The sequence below is a fragment of the Anastrepha ludens genome, chromosome 6, assembly GCF_028408465.1.
Source record: "Anastrepha ludens isolate Willacy chromosome 6, idAnaLude1.1, whole genome shotgun sequence".
NCBI classification, from domain to species: domain Eukaryota; kingdom Metazoa; phylum Arthropoda; class Insecta; order Diptera; family Tephritidae; genus Anastrepha; species Anastrepha ludens.
In genome coordinates, this window is record NC_071502.1 from 43,602,997 (window position 1) to 43,623,040 (window position 20,044).

At 35.9% G+C, this 20,044-nt stretch overlaps 2 protein-coding genes across 2 annotated transcripts in view; both read left to right on the top strand.

Moving 5' to 3' along the window:
• LOC128868664 (sialin) overlaps positions 1 to 15,344 on the top strand; it is a 66,057-nt gene extending 50,713 nt beyond the window's left edge. The window contains exons 3-8 of the mRNA XM_054111004.1: positions 10,328 to 10,876; positions 10,944 to 11,030; positions 12,799 to 13,082; positions 13,207 to 13,339; positions 13,460 to 13,701; positions 13,795 to 15,344. Of these exons, the coding sequence (XP_053966979.1) occupies positions 10,328 to 10,876; positions 10,944 to 11,030; positions 12,799 to 13,082; positions 13,207 to 13,339; positions 13,460 to 13,701; positions 13,795 to 14,010 (1,511 nt within the window). The 3' untranslated portion in view covers positions 14,011 to 15,344. The remainder of the gene's footprint in view (positions 1 to 10,327; positions 10,877 to 10,943; positions 11,031 to 12,798; positions 13,083 to 13,206; positions 13,340 to 13,459; positions 13,702 to 13,794) is intronic.
• Positions 15,345 to 18,553: 3,209 nt separating this feature from the next.
• LOC128867435 (ribonuclease H2 subunit B) lies at positions 18,554 to 19,909 on the top strand. The gene has a single exon (XM_054108633.1). It carries the CDS (start codon positions 18,700 to 18,702, stop codon positions 19,771 to 19,773), a length of 1,074 nt encoding a protein of 357 aa, XP_053964608.1. The 5' UTR covers positions 18,554 to 18,699; the 3' UTR covers positions 19,774 to 19,909.
• Positions 19,910 to 20,044: the final 135 nt, after the last annotated feature.

Here is a 20,044-nt window from a genome sequence, read left to right on the forward strand (position 1 = left end):
TGTATAAGTACATAAGCTACATATGATTTTTTGTTGTATTTTTGATCTTAGGCATATGTATATGTATGTATGTATATGTGCATGCAGTATGTTTGTTTTTAAACATTAGCATTAATAACAATAATACCCCGACCGGCTCGAGGGGCGCTAATTTTTTTTTCTGGCGCCGGGCCATGAAAGGCAAGAGTTTGTTAAGTGTCAAGATTTGTTCAGCAACAGAAAAACTTTTAATTTCGTTAAGACAGAATACTATGGTTGTCTTAGGTAAAGCCTAACGATCATTAAATATAGTGGCATATGGATCGCAATACTGGATTGTCATGTATGGTGAAATATTGATAGATCGTGATGCGTATCGGAAATTATTTTAAAAAATTGAAATCTGCATCATGATCAGCATGTCATGCTATACATAATTATTGGGCGTGTAGACTTTCTTAATGCTTATTTCGCGAGTATGCGCCGTTTTTCTATCATATCGGACTTTCTTCAGATGTCAGCCATAACAAACGACAAAACCAATGCGTAAAAATCCTTTTTTATCTGACGTCAAAAATTATCTAAGTTCGACCCGAAAAACAGTATTGGCGAGAAGTCATGCTTCATTATTACCTTTTAAAGAAAAGTGCAGCTGAAACGTGTCTTATATTGATCAATATTTACGGCAATCACTCTCCATCAAATGCAACTTGTAAAGAGTGGTTTCGACGCAGCCAAAGTGGCAATTTCGACGCGAGTGATAAAGATCGTGAAGGGGACCGAAAAAATTCGAAGATACTCAACTACAACAATCATTAATGAAGACGCATGTCGAACCCTTCTAAAGAGTTGGATATTGACAGATCAATCGTCGGTAAACGTTTGCACGCGTTGGAAATGGTCCAGAAAGCAGGTAAATGGGTGCCACATCAATTGAAAGAGATGGATATCGAGAGACGTTAAGTGACGTGTGAGATGCTTCTTGAATCGCAGAAAAGAAAAGGTTTTCTGCATCCGCATTGTCACTGGCGATAAAAAAATTGATCATTTATGATAACCCTAAGCGCCGAAAATATTGGAGCCTGCCAGGTGAACCAGGTCCATCGACAGGGAAAACAAATTGTCATCAAAGGTTGTGCATCTGGTGGGATCAGAAGGGTGTCTATTGAATTCCTTAAACCACCTGAACCTCCACTGGCGAGCGTTACCGACTGCAGCTCTCAAAGAAAAGCGGTTAGAATGGGACGGTAGTCATGACAAACTGATGACAACGCCAGGCCATATGTTGCTAAATCGGTCCAAAAATATTTAGAGGGACTGCATCGGAAAATCTTGCCCCACTCGTCGTATTGCCCAAACATTGCACCTTCGGATTACCATATATTCCGATCAATGCAGTCAGATCTTATTGGATAATGGTTCACTTCTTATGAGAGCATCGCAAACTGGCTCAATGAATGGATCAAGTCAAAAGAACTAAAATTTTTTGTTAGAGGAATGCGTATGCTGCCTGAAAGATGGAGTAAAGTTGCAGCTTCCAATGTCACATACTTCACATAATTTAATTGTTTAAATAATTCGTAACTTAGGCCAAGAAAGGACGGAAACTTATTCGCATACCCAATAATTTATTTTAATTAATTTGTCGTTATTTTTTTGTGTTTTGTTTTTTTATAACTTCTGCGTTTAATTGATTTTGAAAAGCTGAGATTTTGCAATGCCTCCAATATCTTTCGCTTGGAAAAGCTTTGAAAAAATTGATTCTAATAAACTTGCAGTGCATGAAATATGTAATGAAAGGGAGAAAATATTCTGTGCCTTGCGAAAGGCTAGGAAATATAATTAAACAGAAAAGAAAATATTTAGAGACATTTCTTGAGTGTGCCTCAGTTAGTGGGAACACATTTTTCTTTTGTGTGCTATGTTATGCCAGAAGCAATAATATTAACATTTGTGCGTTTCCCTTTATAAAATGAAAAAAAAACTTGAGAAAATGAATTTCCATTCAGTAAGAATTAAAAAAAAAATGTTTTCTGATTTTTATACCTTAAAATTTGTACTCGATGGTCCGATGGGATAAAGGTGGTGGAATGAGAATATGGGCATAAGGATCGAAATGCCTTATTTAGTAGGTAATTTCAGTTCAGGTTTCTACTGTTTTCGAATCACCAAATTTACGCATAATAAGCTACAGCCGATTAAAAAAGGGTGTTTACTTTTACTTCACTTAAAAGAGTTCCTATGGATCTCTATTCTCTTACTCCTGCTAGTGTAGAAAAATTACAGTAATTAAATCTATGGCTAAACTGCTCACTGGGTTGATTGCACTCGTACATGTTGGTTGAATTTGTAATATATTCATTTGAATATAACGTCGGAAAGCCTTTCCGATATTAATCGATCGACATGCATACACGTGTGTGTAAGTATATATATTTTACGTCGCTTATATATGTAAGTCCAATGCATACACACATCTTTGAACAAAGCTAATATTTAAGGGGTTTTAATTAAAAAACTGGTTTGGATTAAGTTAGAGACAATCAATTGTTGCAGTAAATTCGCATGCAATGCTCATTTCAATTATTTACTTCCGAATTAGAACAAAGAAATTTATTAAGGCAGCTGAAACAATGCATTGGCTACAAGGGTGGACTGCATTTTTTAAGGTGTGTGCGCGAATAGATGTGTAATTGCAGTTGTAAGAAATGTGGAAAGGGTTATAATTATATTTAAAGCTTAAACTCACGAACGGAATACGGGTTGGTGGTATAGAACCTACTTCAGAACTATGGCATTGAAAACGTAAGAGTTTAGTTACTCAAAAATATAATCAGCCCTATCATAGAACCCGTCGTAGAAAACCGTCGAGTACGAATGTCTATTACGAATACGAAAAATTGAAATCGTTGGTTCCAAGTGAACACGAAAAAAGTGCTGTCAAACTCAAATGTAAAATTTTGATATTTCGACAACAGCTCACTTCAATGTAAGCAAGACTATTTAGCAAATAATCTTTAAGTTTTTTGTCAAGTTAGATGAATTTTCAAATTAAAAGTTATTCGTTGACATGTGCGGCTTTGTTAATGGAGAAGAAAAGTGAGAGAAGCAAACGGTGTCTCAGAATTGAGCGAAAAAGCAACCCTCTCGATATGGACGAACCAATGTAAGTTCTCTGTGGGTATAGTGGCAAATTATTTTATCAATTCAGTAAAATGTATTTTATTTATAGTTTTTTTATTTACATAAATATTTAGTTTAAAATTAGGATTAAGTTAGATTTGAAGAAAAATGTGTACAATGCGAATTAGTATAACGCGTCTGAACTAACCGAAATATATAAAATAATTTTAGAAAATTTTTACACCTTATTATTTGTACGAAAATTAACAATTTATATTTGGTTATTTAGAATTTTTTTCATTTATGCTATGTGAAATGGTTGGAAATTAGATATATAAAGCTTTAACTATACGAGGTGTGTCTTTTAACGAGACTGACGCTTTAAAACATTTTATATAGCTTTCATAGATATTTACTTAATATCACCTTCAATATACGAGTACAACGCCCCTCTACTATTTCAAAGATCTATGCGAATTTACGCAAGATCCGACGAATAACTTGGCCAGAAACCCCTTGACAGAAACCCTTGATGGGTAACCACGCGCATTGCCTTGCTCTATATGTAGTTGCAACATTTAACCGGCTAAATAACAAAAAAGTTAAGGTCAGCACTATGCGTATGTATGAACATATGTATGTCTGTATGTGGCTCGCGGTCGGTAATGCTTGGTGCATGTGTACTTTTTCTATGGTAGCGCCAGTTTCGTTATTTAATATCCACATTTCGCACACGCACTTAGTTTTTTTTTGTTGATTTGACACGTTTTTGGCAAATCTACAATACACGTGTATGAGGTGTGTTCAAAAAGTATCGCGAATTTTGTGTTTTTTCAAAAATTATTTATTTATATTGTATTTTCATTAATATCTATTTTGTCCCCTTCAAAGTAATTCCCATGACATTTTATGCACTTGTGCCAACGTTTTTTTCAAGCTTCGAAGCACTTCAAAAAATCATTTTTTTTTTCTTGTTCAGCTCCTCCTTCGATGCCGTCTTTCGTCAATCGTAGCGTAGCGTTGTCCTTTCATGGGCCTCTTCAGTCTCGGTAACAAGAAGAAGTCACAAGGGGTCAGATCTGGGGAATACGGTGGCGGTGGCATCATTAGTGTGTTGTTTTTGGCCAAAAAGTCGCGCTCAAGCAACGATGTGTGAGCAGGGGCGTTATCGTGATGCAAGAGCCAATTTTTGTTCCGGGCGTTTCTGGCGGATTGCTTCGCGCAAATTGCGCATAACTTGCAGGTAATATTCCTCATTTACCGTTTTACCCTGTGGCAAGAACTTCTGATGCACAACGCCCCTGCAATCGAAGTAAACGGTAAGCAAAACTTTTACATTCGACCGAACTTGGCGCGCTTTTTTCGGTCTTGGTGCGTGCGGCAGCTTCCATTGAGATGATTGAGCTTTCGTTTCCACGTCATAACCATAAACCCACGATTCGTCACCAGTTATGACCCACTGGAGCAAATTTGGGTCACCGCGGACAGAGTCCAACATCTCATTAGCAATGTTCATGCGATGCTGCTTTTGGTCAAAATTGAGCAGTTTTGGTACGAATTTTGCGGCGACCCGTCTCATGCCCAAATCATTGAAAAAATCGAATGGCACGAGCCAATCGATATGTCTAGGACCTCAGCAACTTCTCTAACGGTGATTTGACGATTGGCCAATACCATTTTCTTCATTTCATCAATTTTTTCGTCTGTTGTTGAAGTGCTCGGGCGTATGGCACACTTTTCGTCGTTCACATCTTCTCGGCCTTCTGAGAACATTTCGTACCACCGATAAACGTTGCTCTGTCCCAAAGTAGCTTCTCCGTGTGACACAGTCAACATTCGGAATGCATCCGCGCACTTAATTTCGTTTTTCACACAAAATTTGATCCGAAGTTCTTTGATCCATCTTTTCGAATAGGTAAAATCGAAGACTAGCCGAAACACGTGCAAGCAAGTAGGTGTCAACAATTAACTGAACATTCAAAATGGCCGAACTCGTCGGCATGAGTGAGAGACATGAGTACCAACATATCGCCGCAAAAAACTCGAAATTCGAGTATATGTACGTAACCTGCGAAAATTCAAAAGTCGCGATACTTTTTGAACACACCTCGTATACTTATATACATATTTATAGACACATATATGTCATCTTATCGTAAAAAATGTATTGAGTAACATAGGTAAATAATTTCTTTTGAAAAATACTGCCATAAATCTCAATTAAAATGAGTATTTGTGAAAAAGTGGTTTCTTTGTACTTATTTTCATTAGCAAAAATTTTAGTCCAGAACCAACGCAATTTTACTACAAATACTGAGCATATGTATGTATGTATGTATGTATGTATGTATGTGGATACATAGCCAACTTAAAGAGTCATCATTTATGCGCGCGAGTATCCAACTATGAATGTACAGGCATATGTATGTGTGCATATGTAGTGTAAACAAATGACCATGAGAATTATCTATTCCGCAAAAATATCTCAAGTTATTTATACATACGTGCATACATACATATTTCATTGGCAAATAAACAAAACGTTTTAGCCAGGCGGTGATTTAAGCGGAAGTTCAATAGATGCAATGTGGCTGATACAAAATTATACAGGCATAAATAATCGCACAGACATACATATGCAGGTATGTATGTATGCCTATGATTGAATATCCGTTATAAATGCTAGTTATTGAAGATTGCAACTATTCTAAATTGTATATTCTATCTTCATACATACATATATAGATACATGTATATGTACGTATGTATGTAAACATATGAATGATTTTCTCAGGAATTTCGTAATTAATTACAGTCGCATTGACTTTTTTCTAAGACTTAAAATTTAATAGTTCCTAAGAAATTCTTAACGCTAAGCGTGTGTGTAAGTTTGTATGCAAGTATGTAAAGGCAGTATAAATTATACTTACGAAAAATAAATACACAAATTTTTACATACATACATACACACATCCTTTTGTATGTACATACATACACACCTACATACATATGCATGTATATACGTATGCAAATATCAACCAATTAGAAGCTTGCAAATGTGGTATTCGAGCCAGTTGCCACATGTTTGTTTGCGATATGTGCCGGCTTCTAGGAATAAGTTAAGATCACGTTTGGCCCCCAAAAGCTATACTAAAAAAAAGTCACATGCGATCTGTTGTTGTATTGTATGATTTATAAAATTAATTAATTCTTTTTTCTCTTTGCTTTCCAGTTAATTTTTGTTTTTTGCTTTAAATAGCCGCAGATTTAAATGAGAGAATAATTTTTGGAACCGGTTGCTAATTTGTATGCCATATATGTACTTATATACCCTCCATTCGAAAAAAACGAACTTTTCACAAAACAAACAATAATTATTTATGGCAAATATTTCTTCAATATATTCTTCTTCTGCTTAGATATGGAATTTGAACGTTTTAACAAATTATCATACGACCTATACTTGTACACTATTGCTGCGTAAAATTTTTGCGCAAGTGGATTTAAACCTTTTTTATGGTCGAACCTTAGCTCCTGGGCGATGCTACGACGACTAACATGCCGGTCAACTTCGATTATTTTTGTGATTTTATCGACATTATCGACTTTTTCTTTAACATTAAAAATGCCTGAACGGAATAGACGAAACCAAAACTACACGTAATTTGTTGGTACAGAATCGGCACCACAAACACCATTCACAATTTCAGCGGCCTAACTTACATTTTCACATTTATCAAAGAAAACTGTAAAATGTACCTTTCTCTTCGTTGACTTCGATTGTCAACACACTGTAACTCACAACAGAAATTAGTGTGAAATGTCACCTTGGCAACGAGCATAAACTTTAATCTACCGACAAAATAACGGATTTCTTTTTCACCAACCTATATACATATATGTATATATAATTGGCTCTTAGACCCTTTTTGGGTGCATGGCCGAGCTTCTCCTCCTATTTGCGGTGTGCGTCTTGCTGTTGTTCTACAAATGGAGGGGCCTACAGTTTCAAGCCGACTCCGAACGGCAGATATTTATTTATGAGGAGAAATGCAGAAATACACTCGGAGGTGTGCCGTTGCCTTCCGGGGGTGATCTATACTATATATATATAATATATGTATGCCATTTTTGAGAATGTTTTGAATGGCTGGACGATTGTCTTTCATTGTCAAATGCAGTTTCGGGAATAGGTAACCACATTCTAAAGGAGGAGGACATACACAAAAGAGCATATCGGAACTGCTTCGAGGATTGGGGGAAAAGCTGGCACAAGTGCATTATATCTGAGGGGACTACTTTGAAGAAGATAAAATGGAAATAGATGTATAAATAAATATTTTTTGAGAAAAATGAAAATTCACCTTATTTTTTGAACACACCTCGTAAATGTGTCGTACGGTGCAACGAAATATTTTTCCCTTTTATCAGAAATTGACGCATCTCTTTGCTGATTGATCGACTAAACACTCAGTTAAAGTGTCATGGTTTTCACATTAATTTAATTTGTTTTTTAATAAAATGATGATACTTTCTGGGGACTGGTTTAGCCTGTGGAAAAACTGGCCTTTGTGGTCATTTCCATCCAAAAGTCAAACTTATTTCGCAGTATGGTAATACTGGGTTAGTGCATCCAATTCAAAAATTGTCCAAAAGACAGCGACTTAAGTTCACTTTTTTTATATAGCATTTCGAGCTTTTTGTTTTAATAGAGGGTGTATGCACACTTATACCACTTGATAGTGTATACATATACATACATATACAGTGGCCGTTATTATCTAAAATTTTATTTTAAATGTTTGATATGTGTGTATTAATGGCAGAAACGAAAATAGAAAATTTTATTTTTAAATTAATCGAAAAATCAAAATTTACTTTGCATACAATACACATTTTTTGTTTTGTTTTTTTTTGTGAATCATATTAAAATCTGCATCTGATTTTTATAACAACAGAAATATAAGAGCAATAAAATCTAATTTTAATTTTTTTATTAAGAAATGTTAAAAACTAAAAACAATTATCATACATTTTTCACATACATATTTCTTCAACGTCAACAGAATTAATTGCGACTAAGTAGGGAGTTCTGAAAAGTATTACTTTTTTATTGCCACAGATATTCATTTCTTGGCGCTAATAATAATCCTTCCTTTGCGTTGGAAAGATCGGTCAGAATTGCTTAAGCGATGCTATATCACAAAAATACAGATTATTCTGCGTAAAAAATTAAGAATCCGCCCATTTCCGACTCTCTTCTAAAGAAGCAGCCCGATTTTATTTAAAAATATTTACAGCTTTTGAGATTAACCAAAATCCGTTCGGTGTTATAATGCGGTTTCAAAATATCTTCCAAATTATCTAACATCTCCGACCGCCAATGAATCATCCGCGTCTCCCATGGCAATCATTTCAATCGCCCGCAAGTCTTTTCGCTTGGAGAAGCCTTAGTTAGGTATATGAACTTGCTTTCGTTAGGACAAAAATTATAAAAGTTTCATAAAGTCTTCGTAAACCTTTTAGACTAGAAATTAGTGGCATTCGGTTGTTTTTTGTTATACTTGAGGCAAAGATCATCCTACATCTACTGCTTCCAACCTTCTAAATGCCAGCTGGGAAGTTTCCGTAGGTTTGTATGGCAAATACTTCCAGACAATAGTTTATTATAATATAATAAAAATACCAAATTTACTACTTTACAGTACGCCCTCCACTCAATTCCTTATTTGGGGAATGTTTCATGTACCATCTCTAAATAAGACCAAAGCGGATTTAGCTTGAATTCATTAATTCAAATAATGTAAATGGGTTGTCATTGCAAATGCTTCGACTTTTTGAATTTTATATTACTATATTTTTTTTTTTTTGCAAATTTATCGTTTTTTCTCAAACTCTTTTTCTCTTTGAAAATAATTTGATTATGTTTATATGAAATACCAGTAGACCGTTTTGCTAAATTATACTATAGACAATTATCTTGTTCGAATGATGTTACAGAAGTAATTGTCACAAAAAACCCCCTATTCCACAGCAGGGTTTTGCTAGTACTGTTTCAATCTGCGTGGTGCACTAATTAGCAGTCCATACCTGTAGGTATATAAACATTATCTATAAAAAAATACTAAATTAAATATTGACAAATACGAGTAAATATAAAATACTAGTTATGTGATATACTAAAGTCATAAGACTTATTAGCTCCATTGTTCTCGGACTTTTCGTATATTTCTATCCCTATTCAGTAGAGTGAGTATCATATATCCACACATACCACATATGTATGTATGTATATACTCGCATATGCGCTAGACAATTCGCTTACTTTTGCTAATTGGAGCTAATCAATATAACAGGTATTCGCACAATACTCATCAATAAAGTCGCTGGCGCATTCTTCGCACGAAAGTTGTTAAATCTATTATTTTATTTATATACCATACTCGTGCGTATGTATGTATTTGGCCATAAAAGAAAAGATCATTAACATCACGTGCATTTAATCCAAACGGACTCGACGCGCACATTAGTGGTGTATTTGTACTAGAAATCAGTATTTAAAAGGTGTAAAATGCTTGGACTATTATTTCCCAATAAAGTGTGACTTTTTGCGAGACATGATTTGTATTTATAATTATAACACTTCTGAAAATTTGCGCAATAAGATTGGTGGTTATAGGGGTTTAACGGGCCTTGAAATAATAGTGACTGAAATATATGAAAGCGTTACTGAAAACGTGAATAGCCCGCGTAATGATTTCTAGGTTAAACTTTCAGCAATTTTAATGCCTTTCCAGCTAATCTGTCAATATTTTTTATAGTTATAGAATTCGCAACCGGAGGTTAAATCATCTATCATACACTCTGTCTTTCATCTTCATAATTCTTTTAATTTTTCAGCCATAAAAGTTCGTGAGACTGCCATGAAATCTTAAATATTTTTCAAAGATTTTAAATAACGTTCTAAGTAATCCTCTAATGAGTTTCTACTTTCATTTTTGTTTCTTCAATAAGAGTATATTTGGGATATTTTTTTTATTTTTAATATTTACTGTAAGAAGCAGATAAAAAACCAAATGCTTTGCCCTCTAGAATCATGATTGAATTATTATTGAATCATGCTCTAGAATAATGTTCAAGTTGAATTACTTATTGCACCAAAATATAAAAATGTCATCAAACTGAAAACTCTAAAATTTTTCTTTTATTTCATTTCCATATGCAGATATGCTATCATGTCGTCAAGTACTCAATTTACTCACCATGCTTGGCTTCATGTTGAACTATGCACTTCGAGTGAATCTGACTATTGCTATTGTTGCAATGGTGCATCGAGATGCTCACTCACCGCCACGTAACATCAGTGCAGCAAATGCCACACAAAAATATGATAATGGCACAGTAATCTCTACAACGACAACAACGACCACGCAGCTGCCACCGGTTGACGACAATAATGATTATTTTCCTTGGGACTCTTATCAAACGAACTTTGTACTGGGTTCCTTTTTCTGGGGCTATATACTAACAGAGCTGCCAGGTGGCCGACTTGCTGAATTGATTGGTGGACGTCGCGTCTTTGGTCATTCCATGCTCTGGGCTAGTTTGCTCACATTAGTTACACCATTAGCAGCACACATCAACTATATAATGCTAATAATTGTACGCGTTTTATTGGGTTTCATGTTGGGCGCATCTTGGCCAGCTATACATCCCGTGGCCGCTGTATGGATTCCACCAATGGAACGTTCGAAATTTATGTCGAATATGATGGGTATGTTCATATTTAATGAACACTTGTTGTAACAATTTATTCATTGCCTTTTCTATACTATTCACAGCATCCTCCTTGGGTGCAGCCATTACGATGCCTATTTGTGGTTATTTCATTTCCATTTGGGGTTGGCCCAGCGTTTTCTACTTAACTGGTAAGTATGCATGCGTACTTTGTGCGAATCGCAAGTTTAACATAATTCAAGTTTGATTTAATTATATCGAACTATTTTATAATCTTTGTGACACTCACTCACGTTATTTTCAAATTGAACGCAAACAAAATTAAATGCTGTCAAGTCAACTTGGGGTCCGGAAACGGATGACATTGCAATAGTTGCCAATTATTTTGAAAATTAATAGGACTATGAATAAGTTCGTGCGGTTTTTTTTCGAAATTTGAAACTTTATTGACGTAAAATGGTTACAAATTTAATATTCAAAATATTGTCCATCGCTTACTACTACTTTTTCCCATCTTTCTGGCAATTCACGGATTCCCTTTGTGAAAAATTCGGTCGGTTTTGCCGCAATCCACGAATCGATCCATTTTTTGACTTCATCGTAATTACGGAAGTGCTGGTCAGCCAGGCCATGTTGCATCGATCGGAAGAGATAGTAATCGGATGGCGCAAGGTCTGGACTATACGGCGGGTGGGGTAGGACATCCCATTTGAGCGTTTCTAAGTATGTTTTGACCACTTGTGCAACATGTGGCCGAGCATTGTCATGTTGCAAAATAACTTTGTCGTGTCTATCGGCGTATTGCGGCCGTTTTTCTCGCAGTGCTCGGCTCAAACGCATCAATTGTCGTCGGTAGACATCCCCCGTAATCGTTTCATTCGGTTTCAGTAGCTCATAATACACAACACCCAGCTGGTCCCACCAGATACACAGCATAACCTTCAGGCCATGAATATTCTGCGCCGACGTCGATGTTGAAGCATGGCCAGGGTATCCATACGTTGCCCGACGTTTTGGATTGTCGTAATGGACCCACTTTTCATCGCCAGTCACAATTCGATGCAAAAAACCCTTTCTTTTGTGCCGTTGAAGCAGTTGTTCGCATGCCATAAAACGGCGTTCAACGTCTCTTGGCTTCAATTCATACGGCACCCAATGGCCTACCTTTCGGATCATTCCCATGGCTTTTAAACGTTTGGAAATGGTTGATTGATCAACTCCCAAAGTTTTTGCAACCTCTTCTTGTGTTTGAGCCGGATCTTGATCGAGCAATTCCTCCAATTCGGTATCCATGAACTTTGGCGGCGCACCCTCGCGTTCTTCGTCTTCCAAGCCAAAATCACCACTTTTAAAGCGTGCAAACCACTTCTGGCACGTTCGCTCAGATAGAGCATGCTCACCATAAACTTCCACCAAGATACGATGACTTTCGGCTGCTTTTTTCTTCATATTAAAATAATGAAGAAGAATTCCCCGCAAAAACACATTATTTGGCACGAAATTCGACATTTTCAAGTGTGGTAAAAATATTGTTGTTTACGCTTCAAATAAAAAATTTATACTGACGTTTGTGCCTTACGACAGTAGCTCTCCAATGAATGTTTGGAAATGTGGATCGATGGAATAATAATCAAGTTACGCCATCTGTTGTAAAACCGCACGAACTTATTCATAGTCCTATTACAATAGAGCCGTTTAGACCAAGCTCGATAATACCGTAATTAGTTTTTGGAAAACTTTGTATTGCATTAATACAGAAATGCCGATTTAAGGAGATAATGAGCTACGTCTGGATTACCCTAACATAAGGTTTATACATGAAACGTATGCTATGCTATTAATGGACAAGAAAGAAATGTAACCATATACATATGTAAATCTGTGTTAAAAAAAGATTCGATAATAATTTAATTAGCCAGCAGCTCTTTTTTAATCAATTTTTTTTTTTTTACTTTTTAGGCGGTGTTGGCCTTTTGTGGTCGATTTGTTGGTTCACCTTTGTTTACGAGACTCCAGCCACTCATCCACGTATTACTTCGGAGGAACGTCGTGAAATTGAAGATGCTATTGGCACCTCGACATCAAAGAAACGGCCCAGTTATGTGCCATGGCGTGATTTGTTCTGTTCAGGACCTGTGTGGGCAATTATAATTACGCATGGTTTATCTGTATTTGGTTTCTTCACTGTAATAAATCAACTGCCGACTTTTATGGATCAGATATTGCATTTCAATATTAAGCAGGTAAATACCTAAGTTTATTCAATATACCACATTTTCTTGCTTAAAAATGTACTCAAAAAATGCACCGATTACATTGTGTATAGAATTCATTGTTACTCATTTATCATTGCTATTTGACTTTCAGAATGGTCTTTTCTCATCGTTACCTTATTTGGGCAAATACATTATGGCCTTCAGCTCTTCCTGCTTCGCTGATTACCTGCGCCAGAGGGGTACACTCTCGACGACGGCTACAAGGAAGGTTTTCACGGGTTTTGGTAAGTGTCTTAAGCATTGTAAATTAGCTACACAAAAAAAACAAAAAACGAATTGAATAAGGTGTAAAATTTCTGGAAAGCAACTCTGATTAAAATGAGCTATGTTACATTTTTTTACAGCACTTTTATCGCCTGGCACATTGATGATTGCGCAAATATTTTTGGGGCGTGATGCGGCATGGTCAGTGACAATATTTACCTTGGCACTATTCACACATGGTGCAGTAACGGCTGGCTATCTTGGCAACGGCCTAGACATTGCGCCAAATTTCAGTGGCACAATTTTTGGACTTGCTAACACCCTTTCATCGTTTGGTGGATTTTTGTCGACTTGGATGGTTGGTACGCTCACCTACGAGAACGTAAGTAGCAGAGAGTTATGAAATAATTTTCTATAGTTTATATGTACAATATATAATATTATATATCAAATAATTTTTCATGGTTTTCCTTAGGAATCCTACCATCAATGGCAAATTGTGTTCGGTATTCTAGCGGGCACATACATTTCCAGCGCTATCGTCTATATCATTATGGGTTCCGGTGAACTCCAGCCGTGGAACAATCCACCAGAAAGGAAACGCAGATCGGTTGCAAATGCAGAAGAGGGGGAGCCATTGAAAAATGAGAAACTACAGGTGTTGGAGAAAGCGGAGAAAGCGTTAATATGAGACATTCTCTTAAAGTTTAGCAGAATTTAATGTAAATGTAAATATTCAGCATGTATTTCAGGAAGCAGACAAAACGAAGTTTAAAGTATTAGAAACATTTTTTCATAATACTTAACACCTTGTAGACACAGAATGAGGTGAAGTTGGTAGAAAAAATAGTTGTAATGAAAAAAGCAATTAAGGCCACTTCAGTCACTTATTTAGATATGTGCGCCCACCTATACGAGAAATGCCATAACTAGTGATTGAAATTAATTTAAGTATGTATACGTCAATAAAATTTTATAGTAGATATAATAATTGTAGAAGTAATAAGTGGATATAAGATAGGAATATTGAATGTTTGGAAAAATACTCACACATTTGTATGTGGAGATAATTGTTGCTCCATTCCAGTCTTGTCATGACGGAAGATAACGAAAACACAAGCTAATACTGAAAAGACTTGAAATATTTGCCTTTACATAAAATTATTTAATAAATGATTGGTAAATTAGGCTGGGTTTTGTGTAAATCATATATGTATGTATGTAATTAGCTATGTCGAAAAATTAGCTAACAGTTTCAATGCATACATACATACGTACATGCATGTGACCACGAATGAGATGCCAAAAAATATTAAAATAACTAGCGCGTTTAGATTAAAATATATTCGAGTAATAAGTTTTTAAAATTTTAAGCAATCTCGTATTACATTGCAAATATTGTTTTATGATTTTTTCAAACATTTTATTTATTAGAACTTAATAGTTTAATATAAAAATATGTACAATAAAGACATTAATTAAGTTCGGATTATGAATACACATAAGTTAAAAGAAAAAAATGTAAGCCCGTAATAAAAAAATAAAAAAATATTATATGCATGTCATTAGGGTTATTTATGACAACCGTTTAGGAAGAGTATACATTTCTTGTGCCCCCGACAGTCGGTTCTACGTTACCGGAACGACATGGATTTACTATATATCCGGCCAAAGACTGTCGCTCCAGCAGTACTCCCCGAACGTGTATGGGGAATGTTTTTGCTGCTACTACAACAACACAATACTTTTGTATAGTTATAGGATTTCAGCAAAATAATTGTTCAGACATTTGTACATACTTACATACATACATATATGATTACAATGAAAGTCTGAAGTATGTCTGGATCAGGCCTACACGATGTTCATAAATATTTATTTCATATTAAATCATAATTTGCAAAAATTTGTGTATAAGCTTTATGAATTATGTTATAGTTCATTTTCTATAATTAGCGCTGCAAACTGCAAACTGTTTATTGTTTTATGCAATTTAATACAAATAAAGTTAGTACTAAAGTCATATCCACATTGTTTTTCCGTTGCACCGTTTTTGTCCAAGGTTTAATAAAACTTCTTTTTCGCAAAACTTGACGTACTAGAGACTTCAACCTATACTCAAATTAAGGGTGCAGATACATGTAAAATTTCGAAAAAAAGTTCTTTTTAAATACTTTGTGTAACGATGTCAAGTAGTCAGTCGCTCAGCTATTATATCTCTGCATCAGCTTGGAATTGCACGTTCATTGCTTTCTCGTGCAATTAAACGATTTAAGGAGCTTGGTAATGTAGGTGACCGGAAGAGGAAGAAAACGAACTGTTAACACTTCCAACAATCGAAAAATCATCAAAAAAAGAGTTCAACGAAAATCTATGGTTTCGATGAGGAATACTGCTCGTGAGACAGGCATTAATCGTGAATCAGTTCGCCTTATAGCAAAAAAAGAACTTGGACTTAACCTTACAAACGACAAAAAAGCCAGCTGCTCACGGATGAAAACAAAAAAGTAAGACTCGAAAGATTTCGCCCGCTCCAACGTCGTCCAAGAATGGCCACCCTACTCACCGGAACTGAATCCGCTAGACTACAGCGTATGGTCGATTTTGGAAGCAAGGGCCTGTGCAAAACGCCACAAAACTTTGAAGTCCCTGAAGCAAGCATTGCGTCGAGAGTGGGGTCGCATAACGGTAGACGAACTACGGCCTATAGCCCAACATTTTTTTAAACGTATGACCTTGTGTCAAGAATAGCCAATTTGTCTTTATTCTGTTTTAAAGTTTATATTTTATAAATCTTTTACAAACTCAAATCGAAAACTTATAATTAATTTAAACAAATGAGTATACGGGTGCACATTCAACGAACCGACGACTACCCCTTTTGAATGTCAACCAGCGAATGCCCTCTACATGCAAACTGTCGGTGACACTTGTGTATTCGTGCTAAAGGTGGCCACTTCGAAACTGGCTGAATATAATGTTACTCAAACATTGTCTATTAAAATTTCACAATTTGGTTTGAGCTACTATCAATGATAAATTTTGTACATTAAAAAATGTTGTATACACTTATTTTTTGTCACCCTGTATTCTTTGCGTTCGAGCGCTGGGCGAGGTATAGTTACGTTGCCGACTTTAGACGCGATTTTCTCAAAACTATATTTCTCGAATTGGCGTACAGGATAACTCGAAAAGTTATTGACCGATCTCCCTTTTTTTTAGCATTTTATTCCGCGAATTTTGTTTTTCCATTTATTGTTAATTCATATAGAAATTATGACAGTAATAAACAAAAAAATTTGTGGTTTTTTGTATTTAGGTCACTAACGCTGATGCTACAGTGCCCGCCGATTGAGAAGCCCCCTGCGACCTTCCTGGAAGAATTGAGTGTACATCCGCCATTTTAAATGATTAAAATAAAAAAAAAATGATTATATTATTCTAATGTATAAATAAACTGTATGCCAATTTTGAAAAAAATATATTGGCTTTGTAAAGTACCCTGATAGTTCTGTCAAAACGTCGATACATTCTTTTACTGCCTTCGAGTTAATATTAGGTGATTGTAATGATTTCAGGGCCGATTGGCTATCTGGATATACATTTATTTCTCTTGTGGTGAGAACAAAGGTAGGAAGACCAACAGGACCCTTAATGCCAGAATTTCAGCCTGAAAAACGCTCCAAGATCCGGTAGCCGGAAGGAAATGTTGGCACGCTTTTCCTCAGAGAGAAAGCCTCCGCATACGTGTTCATTGAGCTTGGACATATCAGAAAAGATATTGACTCCACATCTTTTGTCCATTACCCCATTGTCCAAACCTTCTGTCGTTGGGAAATTTGTGGTAAAGGATGTATTTACATAAGTGCAGCTCTACTGAGTTACAAAAGTCCGTTGTTTGATGTAAGAAGGAGTATCCGTCTAGTTTTTTTGCCTGACCCTTCCTGTTAATGGCTAAGTAAGAAGATTCTCTTTACCTAAGTGCCGATTTCGCCACCAGTTGTTTCCTGTATACCTCAATAGGTAATGGGTACAGCATGACATTCATCGCTGGCGGCAGCGTAGCAGAGACCTCTTTAATACTATCTAAACATTTTACCGTAGTTTTTTTCGCAAGTGCTGGACACCAAACCAAGACACCGTGTGCCCTCATTGGTGTTACCACAGCTGTATATAGCCAGTGTACTACTTTTTTCATTATGTTGTTGAGGGTATCTGGGAATTTTCCTCTTATAAGTATTACAATAATAATAATCGCGAATATCCAGCATGGATACGCCGATTAAGAAGAAGATTTTTCTATTTATTCAGTCAAATAAACAATAAATTTTTAGTGACCATAAAAAAATGGTGTTTAAGGGCTAGCTAAAATACATTCTTGCTGTGCTCCACATGGCTGGGACATATAGTTATTTGATTCAGTCAGGGTTCTTGAAATTAATTGCAACCACAACCTCTGTCTCGCACGATTGCTTCGTTCCTTTCCTAGAAATTTTCAATAGTAAATAACCGTCAATATCATAATTATCAAACCACGGGTTTAATTTAATTAATTTTTCTTTTTAGTTACCGTTAGTATTTTGAAAAACAAAGAGCTCTGGATGTGCCGCAACGGGGCGTAAAGCAAAGACGATGAAACAAATTTTTCTTTCTGGCTGCGCCATTTTATATCTCGGTTGCACCGTAGGCATAAGTAGCTAGTGTGCTCTATCAATTAGTGTTATATTTCATATTGCTATAATAAATAATAATAATAATATATCTCGGTTAAAAAAGGGATTCTTCACCGATTATAACAAAACTGTTGAGAATGAAATTATAAAGTTGTGTATTCGTTAACTTGATTTATTAAGGGATGTATGTACACATATGAAGTGCTTACATTTATTATGCGATCAGATATTTTTTAATTCAAAATGTGGTTTTTTGCGATTGATTATGTTTCTTTGTATTTTCATCAAAACACACTCCTCACAAATTTCTTCGTAATAAAAATCCAGTTCGTAATAATAGCCTAAACCGACTTCAACTTTTTCTTGGTTTTTACGTTTTCGATATTTTGATAAGAAATACCTCGCATTTTCAAAATCAGAAAAAGGATACGTCCCAATCATTATAATTGCTGTATTTGATTGCCTTGCAAATTAACGTTTTAATTGCTCCGTTTCGTTCCGTTCCACTATTGTGAACAAATTTATTTGACAATCTGGATGTGTTCCTGGCTTTAGCTAAAATAGACAGGTTTGCATTTCTGACATTTCCGCGTAAACATTTGCATTGTTGTGAACGCGCGATATTTAGTAAGCATTTCTATTTTGTTTCAATATCTAAGAGTAAATTTTCATTTCACAAATATACACTTCCTGTAACCGTCTGCAATATGAGTAGAAAATCTACTCGGTCTTCAATGCCTACAGAAGCAACACCTGCTCCTAACGCGACAGCGCCGGCGCTTCGCAAGGTTTTCTTCGTGTCAAAACAACTATTGCAGGATCCCGAAAACGAACTGACTCTAGAGTACTTTTATCATCCGGGAAAAGGAAAGCCCGCGCTGTTTATAACAAAGGGCAATTCTCAGCTGATGGAAGTGATTGAATTTGCCGAACAACGACGTTGCTGGCTAATCAACGATTATGTTTGCTCAGATGGACGCATTTATATGACAACACCGATAGATATAACTTTACTAGCATTACACCATTTGCGTGCGCATTGCACACAAAAAGCACTTGCTTTGGACGACATTGGTGAGCCGGACGATAAGAGCACTTTGCGGCTGTTGCGGGAGTTTATACGTGGTGAGGAGCACTTGCGATGTGTGGCCGATATAAAGAAGGCTAATGGAATGGTGTTTTACAAATATAATCCAGAGAAAACTTTGGCTTGGTTAGCAATAAAAACGAGGCGAGTTGCTGAAAAGCTTCGCAGCATCGGTGCACATTGTGGAAAAAACGCCATATCGCAAAACTATGTGCGTGGTGAACTTGAAGGTGAGAACAAAGAAGAATCTGAAATGGATTATTTGCGCATGGCATGGGACATAGTTGGCAACTATTTGGATCTGGATTTGCATGAAGAGCTGAGGATCTATTTGGAAATACCCGATGAAAAACCAATAGCGTCAACAAAAAAGGAAGAAAAAGAGAAAAGCGTTAAAAAACGGAAATCACTGAAGCAGCTTAATTCAGATAGTAACAAAAAAATAAAACTCGATGAGAAGAGTACAAACGCGACTGAAAAACTGAAAGGAAGTGACATATTGGATGACTCGCCATCTAATGACAACAGTAGACCAAGTAGTGCTACAAGTGAAGAGATAAGTCCACTGAATTTTGTGCAGACTGTGCTAACCCCATCTCCAGTTAGGGAACGGAATTTGACAGCGAAGGAAAAAGCGTTAGCCAAGAGTGCCAAGGGCACAAAAAGCATTGCATCGTTCTTTAGTAAAAAGTAATACACTGCCTTGTTAGCCTAGCGTATATTTTTGTTTCTTAAATTAAATATTTTGTACTTGGTTTTTTTGTTATATCTTAAGCTTTTTATTTTTTAATTACAGAAGTAAATAAATCCGAACATTTATTCTTATTTTATCGAACATGTTATTATATTGAAATCAATTAGCGCCTCATCACCATACAAAACATTCGTAAATCATCATCCGGCATTTGTTTTGAACAACTGCAGTTTCTAGTTGTGGATTATCGAATTCCCTCCCAATGGATTCT